This window comes from Oncorhynchus mykiss, chromosome 19 (genome assembly GCF_013265735.2).
Source record: "Oncorhynchus mykiss isolate Arlee chromosome 19, USDA_OmykA_1.1, whole genome shotgun sequence".
Lineage (NCBI taxonomy): Eukaryota > Metazoa > Chordata > Actinopteri > Salmoniformes > Salmonidae > Oncorhynchus > Oncorhynchus mykiss.
Window position 1 is genome coordinate 64,042,374 of NC_048583.1, and position 23,880 is coordinate 64,066,253.

Genomic DNA, 23,880 nt, shown 5'->3' on the forward strand with positions numbered 1-23,880 from the left:
GCCTCTCCTTCTCTATCTCTCCTCTCCTCACAGCCTCTCCTTCCCTATCTCTCCTCTCCTCACAGCCTCTCCTTCCTATCTCTCCCCTCCTCACAGCCTCTCCTTCCCTATCCCTCCTCTCCTCACAGCCTCTCCTTCCCCATCTCTCCTCTCCTCACAGCCTCTCCTTCCCTATCTCTCCTCTCCTCACAGCCTCTCCTTCCCTATCCCTCCTCTCCTCACAGCCTCTCCTTCCCTATCTCTCCGTACTGGTGTGTCTGGGTTCAGTATAGTACAGCTGGAGAAGGGAGTAGCATGTCCCCATACATTGTCCCAGATGGATCCCTACTCCTTATCGTGGACTACTGTGGACCAGGGGCCCGTAGATGCACTTCAATAACAATTACAGTGTAATCTACGCTGTTAGTACGTCTCCTCGTGTTGCTCATTACTATCATTATGTAAAGGACTGTTTAAGATTTCACGTCTAGGAGACAGTGAGAGGGGAGGGGGGGGTTGAGACAACTGATGAACCTGGGCGGTTTGGGGAGTCTCACTCTAAATGATTTACCTCTGTTTATTACACAGAGAGGGTATCCTGGCACCAGGCGTTGCAACGATTCATTTTTTATACATATACACGGAAAAGGGCTGCATGTGATCTCAGATCGCCGCCTGGCCCGTCTCGTTGATCCTCTCAGCTCTCTGTGTGTCAGTGAAACGTAGTGTATCCTGTCATCTGCGCCCTGGTCCGTCTCGTTGATCCTCTCAGCTCTCTGTGTGTCAGTGAAACGTAGTGTATCCTGTCATCTTCGCCCTGGCCCGTCTCGTTGATCCTCTCAGCTCTCTGTGTGTCAGTGAAACGTAGTGTATCCTGTCATCTTCGCCCTGGCCCGTCTCGTTGATCCTCTCAGCTCTCTGTGTGTCAGTGAAACGTAGTGTATCCTGTCATCTTCGCCCTGGCCCGTCTCGTTGATCCTCTCAGCTCTCTGTGTGTCAGTGAAACGTAGTGTATCCTGTCATCTGCGCCCTGGCCCGTCTCGTTGATCCTCTCAGCTCTCTGTGTGTCAGTGAAACGTAGTGTATCCTGTCATCTTCGCCCTGGCCCGTCTCGTTGATCCTCTCAGCTCTCTGTGTGTCAGTGAAACGTAGTGTATCCTGTCATCTTCGCCCTGGCCCGTCTCGTTGATCCTCTCAGCTCTCTGTGTGTCAGTGAAACGTAGTGTATCCTGTCATCTTCGCCCTGGCTGTCTCCATACATCCTCCATTCTGATCTAGTCATTTGGTTATTTTTATTCACATCATATCATCAGCCGACGCTGTGAAGGATGACAAACAGCCTAAAGCAAACACATTACCATGGTTTCCTAGAGAGACGCCCCAAGAGGAAGAGAGGCTCAATGATAATTGTATCAATATTTTGCTGAACACATTGATCATCTAGAAAATGTTTGTTCTCCATTGGCTGTACCTTCCTCTCTTTCTCATTGGCTGTCCCCTCCTCTCATGGCTGTACCCTCCTCTACTCTCATTGGCTGTCCCCTCCTCTTCTCTCATGGCTGTCCCCTCCTCTACTCTCATTGGCTGTCCCCTCCTCTACTCTCATGGCTGTCACCTCCTCCACTCTCATTGGCTGTCACCTCCTCCACTCTCATTGGCTGTCCCCTCCTCTCCTCTCATGGCTGTCACCTCTCTTCTCATGGCTGTCACCTCCTCTACTCTCATTGGCTGTACCCTCCTCTACTCTCATTGGCTGTCACCTCCTCTCCTCTCATGGCTGTCACCTCCTCTACTCTCATTGGCTGTACCCTCCTCTACTCTCATAGGCTGTCACCACCTCTCTTCTCATGGCTGTCACCTCCTCTCCTCTCATGGCTGTCACCTCCTCTCCTCTCATGCCTGTCACCTCCTCTCCTCTCATGGCTGTCACCTCCTCTCCTCTCATGGCTGCCCCCTCCTCTCCTCTCCTCTCCTCTCCTCTCCTCTCCTCTCCTCTCCTCTCCTCTCCTCTGCTCTCCTCTGCTCTCCTCTCAACCTCCTCTCCTCTCCTCTCCTCTCATGGCTGCCCCCTCCTCTCCTCTCCTCTCCTCTCCCCTCCTCTCAACCTCCTCTCCTCTCCTCTTCTGTCTGAGCGACTCTCAACCTCCTCTCCTCTCATGGCTGCCCCCTCCTCTCCTCTGCTCTCCTCTGCTCTCCTCTCAACCTCCTCTCCTCTCCTCTTCTGTCTGAGCGACTCTCAACATCTCCAAAGCGAAAGAAAACAGTAAAAGAAAACAGTCCAGGACTCTAGAGTGGTCACAGTTAAGAGCCTGCTTTAAACACAGTATTCTCTCTGACGCTCTCTCTCTCTTTCTCTCCCTCTCTGAAAGACACTTAGCCAGCACCCCCCTTCTACTCTCCACGCAATCACTACAAAGGTGTCTTTCAGCTGTGGGGTAATCACCACAATGGTGTACAGCTGCAGTGATCGGTAAGCTGCTCTGACAGCTGACTCTTAAAGTTAATGAGGGAGATATAAGTCTCCAACTTCAGTGATTTTTGCAATTCGTTCCAGTCATTGGCAGCAGAGAACTGAAAGGAAAGGCGGCCAAAGGAGGAATTGGCTTTGGGGGTGACCAGTGAGATATTCAGTGCCTTGCGAAAGTATTCGGCCCCCTTGAACTTTGCGACCTTTTGCCACATTTCAGGCTTCAAACATAAAGATATAAAACTGTATTTTTTTGTGAAGAATCAACAACAAGTGGGACACAATCATGAAGTGGAACGACATTTATTGGATATTTCAAACTTTTTTAACAAATCAAAAACTGAAAAATTGGGCGTGCAAAATTATTCAGCCCCCTTAAGTTAATACTTTGTAGCGCCACCTTTTGCTGCGATTACAGCTGTAAGTCGCTTGGGGTATGTCTCAATCAGTTTTGCACATCGAGAGACTGAAATTTTTTCCCATTCCTCCTTGCAAATCAGCTCGAGCTCAGTGAGGTTGGATGGAGAGCATTTGTGAACAGCAGTTTTCAGTTCTTTCCACAGATTCTCGATTGGATTCAGGTCTGGACTTTGACTTGGCCATTCTAACACCTGTATATGTTTATTTTTGAACCATTCCATTGTAGATTTTGCTTTATGTTTTGGATCATTGTCTTGTTGGAAGACAAATCTCCGTCCCAGTCTCAGGTCTTTTGCAGACTCCATCAGGTTTTCTTCCAGAATGGTCCTGTATTTGGCTCCATCCATCTTCCCATCAATTTTAACCATCTTCCCTGTCCCTGCTGAAGAAAAGCAGGCCCAAACCATGATGCTGCCACCACCATGTTTGACAGTGGGGATGGTGTGTTCAGCTGTGTTGCTTTTACACCAAACATAACGTTTTGCATTGTTGCCAAAAAGTTCAATTTTGGTTTCATCTGACCAGAGCACCTTCTTCCACATGTTTGGTGTGTCTCCCAGGTGGCTTGTGGCAAACTTTAAACTACACTTTTTATGGATATCTTTAAGAAATGGCTTTCTTCTTGCCACTCTTCCATAAAGGCCAGATTTGTGCAATATACGACTGATTGTTGTCCTATGGACAGAGTCTCCCACCTCAGCTGTAGATCTCTGCAGTTCATCCAGAGTGATCATGGGCCTCTTGGCTGCATCTCTGATCAGTCTTCTCCTTGTATGAGCTGAAAGTTTAGAGGGACGGCCAGGTCTTGGTAGATTTGCAGTGGTCTGATACTCCTTCCATTTCAATATTATCTCTTGCACAGTGCTCCTTGGGATGTTTAAAGCTTGGGATATCTTTTTGTATCCAAATCCGGCTTTAAACTTCTTCACAACAGTATCTCGGACCTGCCTGGTGTGTTCCTTGTTCTTCATGATGCTCTCTGCGCTTTTAACGGACCTCTGAGACTATCACAGTGCAGGTGCATTTATACGGAGACTTGATTACACACAGGTGGATTGTATTTATCATCATTAGTCATTTAAGTCAACATTGGATCATTCAGAGATCCTCACTGAACTTCTGGAGAGAGTTTGCTGCACTGAAAGTAAAGGGGCTGAATAATTTTGCACGCCCAATTTTTCAGTTTTTGATTTGTTAAAAAAGTTTGAAATATCCAATAAATGTCGTTCCACTTCTTGATTGTGTCCCACTTGTTGTTGATTCTTCACAAAAAAATACAGTTTTATATCTTTATGTTTGAAGCCTGAAATGTGGCAAAAGGTCGCAAAGTTCAAGGGGGCCAAATACTTTCGCAAGGCACTGTACCTGCTGGAGTGCGTGCTACGGGTGGGTGCTGCTATGGTGACTAGTGAGCTGAGATAAGGCGGAGCTTTTACCCAGCAAAGACTTATAGATGACCTGGGGCCAGTAGGTTTGGCGACGAGTATATAGCGAGGACCAGCCAACGAAGAGCGTACAGGTCGCAGTGGTGGGTAGTATATGGGGCTTTGGTGACAAAACGGATGGCACTGTGATAGACTGCATCCAATTTGCTGAGTAGAGTGTTGGAGGCTAATTTGTAAATGACATCGCCAAAGTCGAGTATCGGTTGGAGAGTCAGTTTTACGAGGATAAGTTTGGTAGCATGAGTGAAGGAGGCTTTGTTGCGAAATAGGATGCCGATTGTAGATTAACTCTCAGATTGTTAAGGAATACTAAAAGCTATCAAGCCCTGGACAAACCTGCTGTTCACTATTTAACAAACACACACACAGTCCCTGTCTGAGGAGTGACAAAATCTGCCTCCTCACACACACACACACACACACACACACACACACACACACACACACACACACACACACACACACACACACACAAACACAGACACACACACACACACACACACACACACACACACACACACAAACACTCTCTGTCTGAGGAGTTACGCAACATCGTGTCCCTGTCCTCTCAGGACATGACATGTTAATGAGAAACAGGAAGCCAGTGTTTCCACAGGAGTTCCAAAGAGCTTTCACTCTCAATCTGTTTTTACAAAGGATATAGCCTGGTTATTGTTAAAAGCATATAGCCTTTGGTTTATTCGGCTAATCTTTTCCTACTATGCATTGTTGGTTAAGGGCTTGCAAGTAAGCATTTGGCTGATTTGACAAATAACATTACATTTTATTTTATTTGAATACAGTCCTCCTTTCAGAATACAGTCCTCCTTTCAGAATACAGTCCTCCTTTCAGAATACTACAGTCCTCCTGTCAGAATACTACAGTCCTCCTTTCAGAATACAGTCCTCCTTTCAGAATACTACAGTCCTCCTTTCAGAATACTACAGTCCTCCTTTCAGAATACTACAGTCCTCCTTTCAGAATACTACAGTCCTCCTTTCAGAATACTACAGTCCTCCTTTCAGAATACAGTCCTCCTTTCAGAATACTACAGTCCTCCTTTCAGAATACTACAGTCCTCCTTTCAGAATACTACAGTCCTCCTTTCAGAATACTACAGTCCTCCTTTCAGAATACTACAGTCCTCCTTTCAGAATACTACAGTCCTCCTGTCAGAATACTACAGTCCTCCTTTCAGAATACAGTCCTCCTTTCAGAATACAGTCCTCCTTTCAGAATACTACAGTCCTCCTTTCAGAATACTACAGTCCTCCTTTCAGAATACTACAGTCCTCCTGTCAGAATACTACAGTCCTCCTTTCAGAATACTACAGTCCTCCTGTCAGAATACTACAGTCCTCCTTTCAGAATACAGTCCTCCTTTCAGAATACAGTCCTCCTTTCAGAATACTACAGTCCTCCTGTCAGAATACTACAGTCCTCCTGTCAGAATACTACAGTCCTCCTGTCAGAATACTACAGTCCTCCTTTCAGAATACTACAGTCCTCCTTTCAGAATACTACAGTCCTCCTTTCAGAATACAGTCCTCCTTTCAGAATACTACAGTCCTCCTTTCAGAATACTACAGTCCTCCTTTCAGAATACTACAGTCCTCCTCTCAGAATACTACAGTCCTCCTTTCAGAATACTACAGTCCTCCTTTCAGAATACTACAGTCCTCCTTTCAGAATACAGTCCTCCTTTCAGAATACTACAGTCCTCCTGTCAGAATACTACAGTCCTCCTTTCAGAATACTACAGTCCTCCTTTCAGAATACTACAGTCCTCCTTTCAGAATACTACAGTCCTCCTTTCAGAATACTACAGTCCTCCTGTCAGAATACTACAGTCCTCCTTTCAGAATACAGTCCTCCTTTCAGAATACAGTCCTCCTTTCAGAATACTACAGTCCTCCTTTCAGAATACTACAGTCCTCCTTTCAGAATACTACAGTCCTCCTGTCAGAATACTACAGTCCTCCTTTCAGAATACTACAGTCCTCCTGTCAGAATACTACAGTCCTCCTTTCAGAATACAGTCCTCCTTTCAGAATACAGTCCTCCTTTCAGAATACTACAGTCCTCCTGTCAGAATACTACAGTCCTCCTGTCAGAATACTACAGTCCTCCTGTCAGAATACTACAGTCCTCCTTTCAGAATACTACAGTCCTCCTGTCAGAATACTACAGTCCTCCTTTCAGAATACAGTCCTCCTTTCAGAATACAGTCCTCCTTTCAGAATACTACAGTCCTCCTTTCAGAATACTACAGTCCTCCTTTCAGAATACTGCAGTCCTCCTGTCAGAATACTACAGTCCTCCTTTCAGAATACTACAGTCCTCCTTTCAGAATACTACAGTCCTCCTTTCAGAATACTACAGTCCTCCTGTCAGAATACTACAGTCCTCCTTTCAGAATACTACAGTCCTCCTTTCAGAATACTACAGTCCTCCTTTCAGAATACAGTCCTCCTGTCAGAATACTACAGTTCTCCTTTCAGAATACTACAGTCCTCCTGTCAGAATACAGTCCTCCTTTCAGAATACTACAGTCCTCCTTTCAGAATACTACAGTCCTCCTTTCAGAATAAAGTCCTCCTTTCAGAATACAGTCCTCCTTTCAGAATACTACAGTTCTCCTTTCAGAATACAGTCCTCCTGTCAGAATACTACAGTCCTCCTTTCAGAATACTACAGTCCTCCTGTCAGAATACAGTCCTCCTCTCAGAATACTACAGTCCTCCTTTCAGAATACTACAGTCCTCCTTTCAGAATACAGTCCTCTCAGAATACAGTCCTCCTTTCAGAATACAGTCCTCCTCTCTGAATACAGTCCTCCTCTCAGAATACAGTCCTCCTCTCAGAATACAGTCCTCCTTTCAGAATACAGTCCTCCTTTCAGAAAACAGTCCTCCTCTCAGAATACAGTCCTCCTCTCAGAATACAGTCCTCCTTTCAGAATATAGTCCTCCTCTCAGAATACAGTCCTCCTCTCAGAATACAGTCCTCCTCTCAGAATACAGTCCTCCTCTCAGAATACAGTCCTCCTTTCAGAATACAGTCCTCCTTTCAGAATACTACAGTCCTCCTTTCAGAATACAGTCCTCCTTTCAGAATACAGTCCTCCTCTCAGAATACAGTCCTCCTCTCAGAATACAGTCCTCCTTTCAGAATACAGTCCTCCTCTCAGAATACAGTCCTCCTTTCAGAATACAGTTCTCCTCTCTGAATACAGTCCTCCTTTCAGAATACAGTCCTCTCAGAATACAGTCCTCCTCTCAGAATACAGTCCTCCTTTCAGAATACAGCCCTCCTTTCAGAATACAGTCCTCATTTCAGAATACAGTCCTCCTTTCAGAATTACAGTCCTCCTTTCAGAATACAGTCCTCTCAGAATACAGTCCTCCTTTCAGAATACAGTCCTCATTTCAGAATACAGTCCTCCTCTCAGAATACAGTCCTCCTTTCAGAATACAGTCCTCCTCTCAGAATACAGTCCTCCTTTCAGAATACAGTCCTCCTTTCAGAATACTACAGTCCTCCTCTCTGAATACAGTCCTCCTTTCAGAATACAGTCCTCTCAGAAAACAGTCCTCCTCTCAGAATACAGTCCTCCTTTCAGAATACAGCCCTCCTTTCAGAATACAGTCCTCATTTCAGAATACAGTCCTCCTTTCAGAATACAGTCCTCCTCTCAGAATACAGTCCTCCTCTCAGAATACAGTCCTCCTGTCAGAATACAGTCCTCCTTTCAGAATACAGTCCTCCTCTCAGAATACAGTCCTCTCAGAATAGAGTCCTCCTTTCAGAATACAGTCCTCTCAGAATACAGTCCACCTCTCAGAATACAGTCCTCCTTTCAGAATACAGTCCTCCTCTCTGAATACAGTCCTCCTTTCAGAATACAGTCCTCCTTTCAGAATACAGTCCTCCTTTCAGAATACAGTCCTCCTCTCTGAATACAGTCCTCCTTTCAGAATACAGTCCTCCTTTCAGAATACAGTCCTCCTTTCAGAATACAGTCCTCCTCTCTGAATACAGTCCTCCTTTCAGAATACAGTCCTCCTTTCAGAATACAGTCCTCCTTTCAGAATACAGTCCTCCGTGGCCTGGCTGGTCTAGTGGTAATGTTGCAGCATCAGGTGTCTAAGTCAAAGCCTCAACTCTGTTCCACTTGAAATATTGACCGTAATTCAAATCCACAAACCTTTGGGGAGCAACATTACAACATTATACCGGGACAGTCTGCTGTTCCCTACTGCATCAATAGCCACTACAGGGGGAGGCAAATTGAGACAGACTCTGGCCAGGACTCAGACTCTGTTCGTGCTCTGGCAGTTCCAAGGGGAAGAGAGGGAGTCAGCAGTGTGATTCAGTCTATACTGTAGAAAACTCCCCACTCACCTCTGAGTCGTAAATGACACCCTATTCCCTATATAGGGTTTTATTTGGGATGCACCCTCCATCTATGAGTCACTAGTCTAACACACACCCACCCCCCCAGCCCACTCTCTCCCTCTCTCTCACTCTGTTCTCTTTCTCTGTCCCATTATCCCTCCCTCAGACGATGTTCTGTAGCATGAAACCAACCCGGTTCCAGAGAGAACGACTGGGCATACCTAGGGGCTGCTGTAAGCATTCAGGGTTAATTGTCATGGAGACACAGATCGGCAAAACAAATTACACCCAGAGAAACACGATCCCGACGTTGTGAGCTATCCTCTCCCCATCACTGTTCCTCCAATTTAAGTATTTCATTTGTAAAAGGTCTGGAAACAAAGAAGTTGTGCAACCTGTCTCATGAGAGGCAGTGATCTGGCAGTAGTATCATAGAAAGGCCTTCAACCATGTCTGAGAGACCAGATTATATGAGCTGATCTGGCAGTAGAATCACAGAGAGACCAGAATGTATGAGCTGATCTGGCAGTAGTATCAAAGGGAGACCAGAATATATGAGCTGATCTGGCAGTAGTATCAAAGGAAGACCAGAATATATTAGCTGATCTGGCAGTAGTGACACACGGAGACCAGAATATATTAGCTGATCTGGCAGTAGTATCATAGGGAGACCAGAATATATTAGATGATCTGGCAGTAGTATCATAGGGAGACCAGAATATATTAGCTGATCTGGCAGTAGTATCATAGGGAGACCAGAATGTATTAGCTGATCTGGCAGTAGTGACACACGGAGACCACAATATATTAGCTGATCTGGCAGTAGTATCATGGAGAGAACAGAATAGATTATCTGATCTGGCAGTAGTGTCACAGACACCAGAATACATTATCTGATCTGCCAGGAATATCATAGGGAGACCAGAATATATCAGCTGATCTGGCAGTAGTATTATAGAGAGACCAGAATATATGAGCTGATCTGGCAGTAGTATCATAGAGAGACCAGAATATATTACATGATCTGGCAGTAGTATCATCAATTAATTAGCTGCAGTGGTATTATAGCGAGGTCTGCACAACACATCACCGGGGGCAAACTACCTGCCCTCCAGGACACCTACACCACCCGATGTCACAGGAAGGCCATAAAGATCATCAAGGACAACAACCACCCCGAGCCACTGCCTGTTCACCCCGCTATCATCCAGAAGGCGAGGTCAGTACAGGTGCATCAAAGCAGGGACCGAGAGACTGAAAAACAGCTTCTATCTCAAGGCCATCAGACTGTTAAACAGCCACCACTAACATTGAGTGGCTGCTGCCAACATACTGTTAGTTAGATTACTCGTTGGTTATTACTGCATTGTCGGAACTAGAAGCACAAGCATTTCGCTACACTCGCATTAATATCTGCTAACCATGTGTATGTGACAAATAAAATTTGATTTGACTTGATTTATTATAGAGATAACAGAATATATAAACTGATCTGGAAGTAGTGTCATAGAGACCAGAATATATGAGCTGATCTGGCAGTAGTATCATAGAGACCAGAATATATTAGCTGATCTGGCAGTAGTATCATAGAGACCAGAATATATGAGCTAATCTGGCAGTAGTATCATAGAGACCAGAATATATTAGCTGATCTGGCAGGAGTGTTATAGAGACCAGAATATATTATCTGATCTGGCAGTAGTGTCATAGAGACCAGAATATATTATCTGATCTGGCAGTAGTGTCATAGAGACCAGAATATATTATCTGATCTGGCAGTAGTATTATAGAGACCAGAATATATTAGCTGATCTGGCAGTAGTATCATAGAGACCAGAATATATTAGCTGATCTGGCAGGAGTGTTATAGAGAGACCTGAATATATTAGCTGATCTGGCAGGAGTGTTATAGAGAGACCAGAATATATTAGCTGATCTGGCAGTAGTATTATAGAGACCAGAATATATGAGCTGATCTGGCAGTAGTATTATAGAGACCAGAATATATTAGCTGATCTGGCAGTAGTATTATAGAGACCAGAATATATTATCTGATCTGGCAGTAGTGTCACAGACACCAGACTATATTAGCTGATCTGGCAGGAGTGTTATAGAGAGACCAGAATATATTAGCTGATCTGGCAGTAGTATTATAGAGAGACCAGAATAAATTAGCTGATCTGGCAGTAGTATTATAGAGAGACCAGAATATATTAGCTGATCTGGCAGTAGTATCATAGAGACCAGAATATATTAGCTGATCTGACAGTAGTATCATAGAGACCAGAATATATTAGCTGATCTGACAGTAGTGTTATAGACACCAGAATATATTAGCTGATCTGGTAGTAGTATCATAGAGACCAGAATATATTAGCTGATCTGACAGTAGTGTTATAGAGACCAGAATATATTAGCTGATCTGACAGTAGTATCATAGACACCAGAATATATTAGCTGATCTGGATGTAGACACAGGGAGAACAGAAGATATTAGATGATCTGGTAGTAGTGACACAGACACCAGAATATATTAGCTGATCTGGCAGTAATATCATAGGGAGACCAGAATATATTAGCTGATCTGGCAGTATTATCATAGAAACCAGAATATATTAGCTGATCTGGAGTATTATCATAGAAACCAGAACATATTAGATGATCTGGCAGTAGTATCATAGAGAGATCTGAATATATTAGCTGATCTGGCAGTAGTATCATAGAGAGACCAGAATATATTAGCTGATCTGGCAGTAGTACCATCAATGAATTAGCTGCAGTGGTATTATAGAGATAACTGAATATATAAACTGATCTGGAAGTAGTGTCATAGATAAACCAGAGTATATTAGCTGATCTGGCAGTAGTATAACAGAGACCAGAATATAATAGCTGATCTGGCAGTAGTATCATAGAGAGACCAGAATATATTAGCTGATCTGGCAGTAGTATCATAGCGAGACCAGAATATATTAGCTGATCTGGCAGTAGTATCATAGAGAGACCATAATATATTAGCTGATCTGGCAGTAGTATCGTCAATGAATTAGCTGCTAGTCTCACACTTAAATCAGCAAGAGTAAAATAAACCCAAAGCAAATTTCTTAATCATTTTAGAATTTAAAGGTGCAATCTGCTATTCAAACAACAACAAAGTGGTTTTCCTGACACTTTTTATGTGGGGTAAGAAGCAGAGGGATCGAGCTGGAGAGATGTAACCACTCTAAAATCAATCCCAGATTGGCCCTTTAAACCAGTAATCAGCAGTGAGAGTTTGATGGGAAAGTTAACCATAATAGATTGTAATTGTAGACAGCTCTCACCGGGTCGCCTGGTGCTGGAACTGTTCTGTTTACTCTCCTTATTAACCAGCTGTTTGATCCACAAGGTCGGAGCCGTAATCTCTGCAACGATACAGGTAGAGAACAGGGGCGCGTTTAGCAGGATACAATGTTTTGGAACGTTCAGAAATATGCTATTTAGAACAAAAATGCCTCTCTCTCTCTGACATGTAGTATAAGGAATCACGTTGGCTCTGTTCATTAGCAACGTTTGCGAACGCAAATCAGGTACAGTCAGTATACATCAGCAACAGAAACTACAGTACAGTATGAAGACTAAAACTAAAACTGCTCCTCCAATAGAAATCACCGATCACACTTGTTGTCATGGCGACGTTGACTAGCTAAACTCATGCGTAGAAACACGTCATCGGGTCTAACGGTCGTGTTTCTGTCGAACCAGGCCATCAAATCAAAGGTAGTCCTCCCATAGAAAGTTGTTTTTGACAAAAATGAAAACGTGTCAGTTTGTCACATTCACAACGTTGTAGTACTGACAGGTTCCGCTACTTAAAACACTGGCTCGAAGCTAGGATACATTTTTCACATCTCCAATTGATTTGCCAAACCCTAAACACCGGTCTGGTAGGTCAAGTCTGCTTCGCAATTCGTTCCCGGAAGTTTTGCGATGTTGCACCTCTGGGTTTGAAAACTCTGCGCTATAACATATATAGGAGGTTGGAGCTGTGGGCTCTGCAACGAGATATATATTAGATATTATTGATATTAGAAACCTACTGGGTCATCGACCTACTGGGTCATTGATAATGGAATTTATATGTTTAAATTAATGACTAGAATATTATACCCTGAAACCATATAATTGTATGAAATGTATTAGAGTCATAAAACTATAATTTGATGATTTGTGTAGTTTTAGTCAGAATTAGAACAAGGGCCTTTTGTTCCTTTTTAGTATGTAAGCAGGGTGCATGTGAGAAACAAATGATAAGAGGAGCTATCGACAGACAAGCTGGACCACTGTGTTCCTTACAGGATATTCTGTCTCTGAACTTGTATGTATGTGTGTAGGATATCTACTGCTTGTGTGTGAAGGTATGTGCATAAGGAGCCCGTATAAAATGGATGGTTTTGTACAAAGGACTAGGACGTCCTCGTGAATAAACATTTAGACTAATTGTAGCTGGGTCTCCGTCTGTTTCATTCAAACAGTATCTTACAAATTCTGGGTTGCAGACTGAGTAGTTTAATTGAAGTTCAGTTTAAAATTCTCATAACAGTCATACATCGACTTAGTAACCTACTGGGTCATACATCGACTCAGTAACCTACTGGGTCATACATCGACTTAGTAACCTACTGGGTCATACATCGACTCAGTAACCTACTGGGTCATACATCGACTTAGTAACCTACTGGGTCATACATCGACTTAGTAACCTACTGGGTCATACATCGACTTAGTAACCTACTGGGTCATACATCGACTTACTAACCTACTGGGTCATACATCGACTTAGTAACCTACTGGGTCATACATCGACTTAGTAACCTACTGGGTCATACATCGACTCAGTAACTTACTGGGTCATACATCGACTTAGTAACCTACTGGGTCATACATCGACTTAGTAACCTACTGGGTCATACATCGACTCAGTAACCTACTGGGTCAGACATCGACTCAGTAACCTACTGGGTCATACATCGACTCAGTAACTTACTGGGTCATACATCGACTTAGTAACCTACTGGGTCATACATCGACTCAGTAACCTACTGGGTCATACATCGACTCAGTAACCTACTGGGTCATACATCGACTTAGTAACCTACTGGGTCATACATCGACTCAGTAACCTACTGGGTCATACATCGACTTAGTAACCTACTGGGTCATACATCGACTCAGTAACCTACTGGGTCATACATCGACTTAGTAACCTACTGGGTCATACATCGACTTAGTAACCTACTGGGTCATACATCGACTTAGTAACCTACTGGGTCATACATCGACTCAGTAACCTACTGGGTCATACATCGACTTAGTAGGTCATACATCGACTCAGTAACCTACTGGGTCATACATCGACTTAGTAACCTACTGGGTCATACATCGACTCAGTAACCTACTGGGTCATACATCGACTTAGTAACCTACTGGGTCATACATCGACTTACTAACCTACTGGGTCATACATCGACTTAGTAACCTACTGGGTCATACATCGACTTAGTAACCTACTGGGTCATACATCGACTTAGTAACCTACTGGGTCATACATCGACTTAGTAAATTACTGGGTCATACATCGACTTAGTAACCTACTGGGTCATACATCGACTTAGTAACCTACTGGGTCATACATCGACTCAGTAACTTACTGGGTCATACATCGACTTAGTAACCTACTGGGTCATACATCGACTTAGTAACCTACTGGGTCATACATCGACTCAGTAACCTACTGGGTCAGACATCGACTCAGTAACCTACTGGGTCATACATCGACTCAGTAACTTACTGGGTCATACATCGACTTAGTAACCTACTGGGTCATACATCGACTTAGTAACCTACTGGGTCATACGTCGACTTAGTAACCTACTGGGTCATACATCGACTCAGTAACCTACTGGGTCATACATCGACTTAGTAACCTACTGGGTCATACATCGACTTAGTAACCTACTGGGTCATACATCGACTCAGTAACCTACTGGGTCATACATCGACTCAGTAACCTACTGGGTCATACATCGACTCAGTAACTTACTGGGTCATACATCGACTTAGTAACCTACTGGGTCATACATCGACTTAGTAACCTACTGGGTCAAACATCGACTTAGTAACCTACTGGGTCATTCATCGACTTAGTAACCTACTGGGTTATACATTTACTTTGTAACCTACTGGGTCATACATCGACTTAGGATGATGAAGAGGGCAATGATGAAGATGAGGAGGAACAATGAAGAACCTACCATCCCCATCTGGTAGTGTTTGGGTCTCCATGGTGGGCGTGGGTTTGGAGCCGTCATCTGGGTTGAGAGTGAGAAAGAAACGGAAAGAGACTACCATTATTGAGGTTAATACAATCTACTCTCCAGAACTGTTGAATGGTTGGGATTTGCACATGGCCCGGCCAAGAGCTCAGAAAAAAAAGGATAGAGAGAGAGAGAGACAGAGAGAGAGAGAGAGAGAGAGAGAGAGAGAGAGAGAGAGACACAGAGAGAGAGAGAGACAGAGAGAGAGAGGCAGAGAGAGAGAGAGGGAGAGAGAGACATAGAGAGAGAGACAGTAAGAGAGAGAGAGAGAGAGAGAGAGAGAGAGAGAGAGACAGAGAGGATAGTAGGAAGGAGGGTCTCCCACATCTCTCACTTTCGTACACAAACAGAACACACATTATCTCTCACAAACTCTGTCTCACACACACGCACGCATGCACACACACACACACACACACACACACACACACACACACACACACACACACACACACACACACACGGAAACCTCTATAACCCGCCCCCTCCCACCCGTATACTGTTCCACCCGCATCAGAATCAGAGAGAGCAAGTTAAGACTACCCCTCCATAACCTTTAACCTGTTGATGACATCATCGTTAAGGAAAGCCCAGAGAACCCTGCACTGGAACAAGAACACCTAGTGATGGTAGCTATACAATGTGCCGTAGAAGAGAAACCTATAAAATGTCCTCGTTCTTGGTTAGAGAACCTAAACCTATGTAAATGTCCTCTTTCTTGGTTAGAGGACCTAAACCTATGTAAATGTCCTCTTTCTTGGTTAGAGGACCTAAACCTATGTAAATGTCCTCTTTCTTGGTTAGAGGACCTAAACCTATGTAAATGTCCTCTTTCTTGATTAGCGGAGCTAATTTAGTTGATCTGAGGACTTTCAGAGGACATTAGTGTACTGTATACACTAGATAGTGTACTGTATACTATATCAGCCAGCCTACTATATACTCTAGATAGTGTACTGTATACTATATCAGCCAGTCTACTATATACTCTAGACAGTGTACTGTATACTATATCAGCCAGTCTACTATATACTCTAGATAGTGTACTGTATACTATATCAGCCAGCCTACTATATACTCTAGATAGTGTACTGTATACTATATCAGCCAGTCTACTATATACTCTAGACAGTGTACTGTATACTATATCAGCCAGCCTACTATATACTCTAGATAGTGTACTGTATACTATATCAGCCAGCCTACTATATGCTCTAGATAGTGTACTGTATACTGTATCAGCCAGCCTACTATATACTCTAGATAGTGTACTGTATACTATATCAGCCAGCCTACTATATACTCTAGATAGTGTACTGTATACTATATCAGCCAGCCTACTATATACTCTAGATAGTGTACTGTATACTATATCAGCCAGCCTACTATATACTCTAGATAGTGTACTGTATACTGTATCAGCCAGCCTACTATATACTCTAGATAGTGTACTGTATACTATATCAGCCAGCCTACTATATGCTCTAGATAGTGTACTGTATACTGTATCAGCCAGCCTACTATATACTCTAGATAGTGTACTGTATACTATATCAGCCAGCCTAATGTATACTCTAGATAGTGTACTGTATACTGTATCAGCCAGCCTACTATATACTCTAGATAGTGTACTGTATACTGTATCAGCCAGTCTACTATATACTCTAGATAGTGTACTGTATACTATATCAGCCAGTCTACTATATACTCTAGACAGTGTACTGTATACTATATCAGCCAGTCTACTATATACTCTAGATAGTGTACTGTATACTATATCAGCCAGCCTACTATATACTCTAGATAGTGTACTGTATACTATATCAGCCAGTCTACTATATACTCTAGACAGTGTACTGTATACTATATCAGCCAGCCTACTATATACTCTAGATAGTGTACTGTATACTATATCAGCCAGCCTACTATATGCTCTAGATAGTGTACTGTATACTGTATCAGCCAGCCTACTATATACTCTAGATAGTGTACTGTATACTATATCAGCCAGCCTACTATATACTCTAGATAGTGTACTGTATACTATATCAGCCAGCCTACTATATACTCTAGATAGTGTACTGTATACTATATCAGCCAGCCTACTATATACTCTAGATAGTGTACTGTATACTGTATCAGCCAGCCTACTATATACTCTAGATAGTGTACTGTATACTATATCAGCCAGCCTACTATATGCTCTAGATAGTGTACAGTATACTGTATCAGCCAGCCTACTATATACTCTAGATAGTGTACTGTATACTATATCAGCCAGCCGAATGTATACTCTAGATAGTGTACTGTATACTGTATCAGCCAGCCTACTATATATTTTAGATAGTGTACTGTATACTGTAACAGCCAGTCTACTATATACTCTAGATAGTGTACTGTATACTATATCAGCCAGCCTACTATATACTCTAGATAGTGTACTGTATACTGTATCAGCCAGCCTACTATATACTCTAGATAGTGTACTGTATACTATATCAGCCAGCCTACTATATGCTCTAGATAGTGTACTGTATACTGTATCAGCCAGTCTACTATATACTCTAGATAGTGTACTGTATACTATATCAGCCAGCCTACTATATACTCTAGATAGTGTACTGTATACTGTATCAGCCAGCCTACTATATACTCTAGATAGTGTACTGTATACTATATCAGCCAGCCTACTATATGCTCTAGATAGTGTACTGTATACTGTATCAGCCAGCCTACTATATACTCTAGATAGTGTACTGTATACTATATCAGCCAGCCTACTATATACTCTAGATAGTGTACTGTATACTATATCAGCCAGCCTACTATATACTCTAGATAGTGTACTGTATACAGTATCAGCCAGCCTACTATATACTCTAGATAGTGTACTGTATACTATATCAGCCAGTCTACTATATACTCTAGACAGTGTACTGTATACCATATCAGCCAGTCTACTATATACTCTAGACAGTGTACTGTATACTATATCAGCCAGTCTACTATATACTCTAGATAGTGTACTGTATACTATATCAGCCAGCCTACTATATACTCTAGATAGTGTACTGTATACTATATCAGCCAGTCTACTATATACTCTAGACAGTGTACTGTATACTATATCAGCCAGCCTACTATATACTCTAGATAGTGTACTGTATACTATATCAGCCAGCCTACTATATGCTCTAGATAGTGTACTGTATACTGTATCAGCCAGCCTACTATATACTCTAGATAGTGTACTGTATACTATATCAGCCAGCCTACTATATACTCTAGATAGTGTACTGTATACTATATCAGCCAGCCTACTATATACTCTAGATAGTGTACTGTATACTATATCAGCCAGCCTACTATATACTCTAGATAGTGTACTGTATACTGTATCAGCCAGCCTACTATATACTCTAGATAGTGTACTGTATACTATATCAGCCAGCCTACTATATGCTCTAGATAGTGTACTGTATACTGTATCAGCCAGCCTACTATATACTCTAGATAGTGTACTGTATACTATATCAGCCAGCCTAATGTATAGTCTAGATAGTGTACTGTATACTGTATCAGCCAGCCTACTATATACTCTAGATAGTGTACTGTATACTGTATCAGCCAGTCTACTATATACTCTAGATAGTGTACTGTATACTATATCAGCCAGCCTACCATATACTCTAGATAGTGTACTGTATACTATATCAGCCAGCCTACTATATACTCTAGATAGTGTACTGTATACTATATCAGCCAGCCTACTATATACTCTAGATAGTGTACTGTATACTGTATCAGCCAGCCTACTATATACTCTAGATAGTGTACTGTATACTGTATCAGCCAGCCTACTATATGCTCTAGATAGTGTACTGTATACTGTATCAGCCAGCCTACTATATACTCTACATAGTGTACTGTATACTATATCAGCCAGCCTACTATATACTCTAGATAGTGTACTGTATACTATATCAGCCAGTCTACTATATACTCTAGACAGTGTACTGTATACTATATCAGCCAGCCGACTATATACTCTAGATAGTGTACTGTATACTATATCAGCCAGCCTACCATATACTCTAGATAGTGTACTGTATACTATATCAGCCAGCCTACTATATACTCTAGATAGTGTACTGTATACTATATCAGCCAGCCTACTATATACTCTAGATAGTGTAATGTATACTGTATCAGCCAGCTTACTATATACTCTAGATAGTGTACTGTATACTATATCAGCCAGCCTACTATATGCTCTAGATAGTGTACTGTATACTGTATCAGCCAGTCTACTATATACTCTAGATAGTGTACTGTATACTATATCAGCCAGCCTACTGTATACTCTAGATAGTGTATTGTATACTATATCAGCCAGCCTACTATATACTCTAGATAGTGTACTGTATACTATATCAGCCAGCCTACTATATACTATAGATAGTGTACTGTATACTATATCAGCCAGCCTACTATATACTCTAGATAGTGTACTGTATACTATATCAGCCAGCCTACTATATACTCTAGATAGTGTACTGTATACCATATCAGCCAGCCTACTATATACTCTAGATAGTGTACTGTATACTATATCAGCCAGCCTACTATATACTCTAGATAGTGTACTGTATACTATATCAGCCAGCCTACTATATACTCTAGATAGTGTACTGTATACTATATCAGCCAGCCTACTATATACTCTAGATAGTGTACTGTATACTATATCAGCCAGCCTACTATATACTCTAGATAGTGTACTGTATACTGTATCAGCCAGCCTACTATATACTCTAGATAGTGTACTGTATACTGTATCAGCCAGCCTACTATATGCTCTAGATAGTGTACTGTATACTGTATCAGCCAGCCTACTATATACTCTAGATAGTGTACTGTATACTATATCAGCCAGCCTACTATATACTCTAGATAGTGTACTGTATACTATATCAGCCAGCCTACTATATGCTCTAGATAGTGTACTGTATACTGTATCAGCCAGCCTACTATATACTCTAGACAGTGTACTGTATACTATATCAGCCAGTCTACTATATACTCTAGACAGTGTACTGTATACTATATCAGCCAGCCGACTATATACTCTAGATAGTGTACTGTATACTATATCAGCCAGCCTACTATATACTCTAGATAGTGTACTGTATACTATATCAGCCAGCCTACTATATACTCTAGATAGTGTACTGTATACTATATCAGCCAGCCTACTATATACTCTAGATAGTGTACTGTATACTGTATCAGCCAGCCTACTATATACTCTAGATAGTGTACTGTATACTATATCAGCCAGCCTACTATATACTCTAGATAGTGTATTGTATACTATATCAGCCAGCCTACTATATACTCTAGATAGTGTACTGTATACTATATCAGCCAGCCTACTATATACTATAGATAGTGTACTGTATACTATATCAGCCAGCCTACTATATACTCTAGATATTGTACTGTATACTATATCAGCCAGCCTACTATATACTCTAGATAGTGTACTGTATACTATATCAGCCAGCCTACTATATACTCTAGATAGTGTACTGTATACTATATCAGCCAGCCTACTATATACTCTAGATAGTGTACTGTGTACTATATCAGCCAGCCTACTATATACTCTAGATAGTGTACTGTAGACTATATCAGCCAGCCTACTATATACTCTAGATAGTGTACTGTATACTATATCAGCCAGCCTACTATATACTCTAGATAGTGTACTGTATACTATATCAGCCAGCCTACCATATACTCTAGATAGTGTACTGTATACTGTATCAGCCAGCCTACTATATACTCTAGATAGTGTATTGTATACTGTATCAGCCAGCCTACCATATACTCTAGATAGTGTACTGTATACTATATCAGCCAGCCTACTATATACTCTAGATAGTGTACTGTATATCAGCCAGCCTACTATATACTCTAGATAGTGTACTGTATACTATATCAGCCAGCCGACTATATACTCTAGATAGTGTACTGTATACTATATCAGCCAGCCTACCATATACTCTAGATAGTGTACTGTATACTATATCAGCCAGCCTACTATATACTCTAGATAGTGTACTGTATACTATATCAGCCAGCCTACTATATACTCTAGATAGTGTACTGTATATCAGCCAGCCTACTATATACTCTAGATAGTGTACTGTATACTATATCAGCCAGCCTACTATATACTCTATATAGTGTACTGTATACTATATCAGCCAGCCTACCATATACTCTAGATAGTGTACTGTATACTATATCAGCCAGCCTACTATATACTCTAGATAGTGTACTGTATACTATATCAGCCAGCCTACTATATACTCTAGATAGTGTACTGTATATCAGCCAGCCTACTATATACTCTAGATAGTGTACTGTATACTATATCAGCCAGCCTACTATATACTCTAGATAGTGTACTGTATATCAGCCAGCCTACTATATACTTACCTAGATGTTGGGTAGATATACCACTGTTTCCCGTTTCCTTCGGGTCCATGGAGCACAGAGGACCCTGGTCACTTACTATACCAGTCAGGCAGTCAGGTGGAGCAGGTAGCAAAGCAAGTGGGATTCAAAGGCAACATGTGAAAATCCCTCGGAAGGTAATAATATACTAATGTCAGACGTTGCTATTTGATGTGGGACTTTTGGGAGCTGCCCTGCTGTGTAACTGTAGGACCTCCACAGTGTGTGTCACAGTAACAACTAAATGTGTCACTAAACCCCCAGGAGTTGTCCTGATCTGTTTAATGTGTTGCTAAAACCTCAGGAGCTGTCCTGATCTGTTGTAATGTGTTGCTAAAACCCCAGGAGCTGTCCTGATCTGTTTAATGTGTCACTAAAACCTCAGGAGCTGTCCTGATCTGTTGTAATGTGTTGCTAAAACCCCAGGAGCTGTCCTGATCTGTTATACTGTGTTGCTAAAACCCAGGAGCTGTCCTGCTCTGTTTAATGTATTGCTAAAACCCAGGAGCTGTCCTGATCTGTTGAATGTGTTGCTAAAACCCCAGTAGCTGTCCTGATCTGTTGTAATGTGTTGCTAAAACCCAGGAGTTGTCCTGCTCTGTTTAATGTGTTGCTAAAACCCCAGGAGCTGTCCTGATCTGTTGTAATGTGTTGCAAAAACCCCAGGAGTTGTCCTGATCTGATTAATGTGTTGCTAAAACCCCAGGAGCTGTCCTGATCTGTTTAATGTGTTGCTAAAACCCCAGGAGCTGTCCTGATCTGTTTATTGTGTTGCTAAAACCCCAGGAGCTGTCCTGATCTGTTGTAATGTGTTGCTAAAACCCCAGGAGTTGTCCTGATCTGATTAATGTGTTGCTAAAACCCCAGGAGCTGTCCTGATCTGTTGTACTGTGTTGCAAAAACCCCAGGACCTGTCCTGATCTGTTTATTGTGTCACTAAACCCCAGGAGCTATCCTGATCTGTTATACTGTGTTGCTAAAACCTCAGGAGCTGTCCTGATCTGTTGTACTGTGTTGCTAAAACCCCAGGAGCTGTCCTGATCGGTTTAATGTGTTGCTAAAATCCAAAGGAGCTGTCCTGATCTGTTGTAATGTGTCACTAAACCCCAGGAGCTATCCTGATCTGTTATACTGTGTTGCTAAAACCCAGGAGCTGTCCTGATCTGTTGTAATGTGTCACTAAAACCCCAGGAGCTGTCCTGATCTGTTGTACTATGTTGCTAAAACCCAGGAGTTGTCCTGCTCTGTTTAATGTGTTGCTAAAACCCCAGGAGCTGTCCTGATCTGTTTATTGTGTCACTAAACCCCAGGAGCTATCCTGATCTGTTGAATGTGTTGCTAACACCGCAGGAGCTGTCCTGATCTGTTGAATGTGTTGCTAACACCGCAGGAGCTGTCCTGATCTGTTATACTGTGTTGCTAAAACCCCAGGAGCTGTCCTGATCTGTTGAATGTGTTGCTAAAACCCCTGGAGTTGTCCTGAACTGTTTAATGTTTTGCTAAAACCCCAGGAGCTGTCCTGATCTGTTGTAATGTGTTGCAAAAACCCCAGGAGTTGTCCTGATCTGTTTAATGTGTTGCTAAAACCCCAGGAGCTGTCCTGATCTGTTGAATGTGTTGCTAAAACCCCAGGACCTGTCCTGATCTGTTTATTGTTACACTAAACCCCAGGAGCTATCCTGATCTGTTATACTGTGTTGCTAAAACCTCAGGAGCTGTCCTGATCTGTTGTACTGTGTTGCTAAAACCCCAGGAGCTGTCCTGATCTGTTTAATGTGTTGCTAAAACCCCAGGAGCTGCCCTGATCTGTTTAATGTGTTGCTAAAACCCCAGGAGCTGTCCTGGTCTGTTTAATGTGTTGCTAAAACCCAGGAGATGTCCTGCTCTGTTGTTCTCTGAGGGACTGGAGTGCAACTCATGCAAACTGTGTAACATGATCTCCTACATGTGAGGAAGACCGGCTTCATCATGCACCCCCTCCCACCACCGATCCCCACTTGTTCTCCCTCCCACTCCTGAAGTGTACACCACCCCTGTGGCTTGCAAATGACAACAGTCAGACACGCCTGTAGTGAATGCAGGGCCTGGGGAGTCAGCAGCGTGGTCCTGGGGGTTAGCCTTTGGTGTGAGATCAGGCATCTTTTACTTTTTCAACGCATATGCTGGAGAAGCCTGGAAGGTTAATAATTGTTAACACTTTTTAAAAAATTAAACAGCAACTGCAAATACCTTTACCACTTTAATAATAATTCATATATTTAGCAGAATGGCAAATATGTGCCTTGGTGA

General features: G+C 42.3%; 1 protein-coding gene across 11 annotated transcripts in view; it reads right to left on the reverse strand.

Moving 5' to 3' along the window:
• Positions 1–23,880, reverse strand: part of smoc1 (SPARC related modular calcium binding 1) — a 168,763-nt gene that overhangs the window by 68,434 nt on the left and 76,449 nt on the right. For 7 of the 11 annotated variants that reach the window (XM_036955375.1, XM_036955377.1, XM_036955376.1 and 4 more), the window contains 2 exons: positions 15,004–15,093; positions 12,034–12,114 (listed from right to left, as the gene is read on the reverse strand). In XM_036955375.1, coding sequence (XP_036811270.1) covers positions 12,034–12,114; positions 15,004–15,093 — 171 coding nt within the window. The remainder of the gene's footprint in view (positions 1–12,033; positions 12,115–15,003; positions 15,094–23,880) is intronic. The other 4 variants (XM_036955379.1, XM_036955374.1, XM_036955380.1 and 1 more) reach the window with 3 other exon arrangements.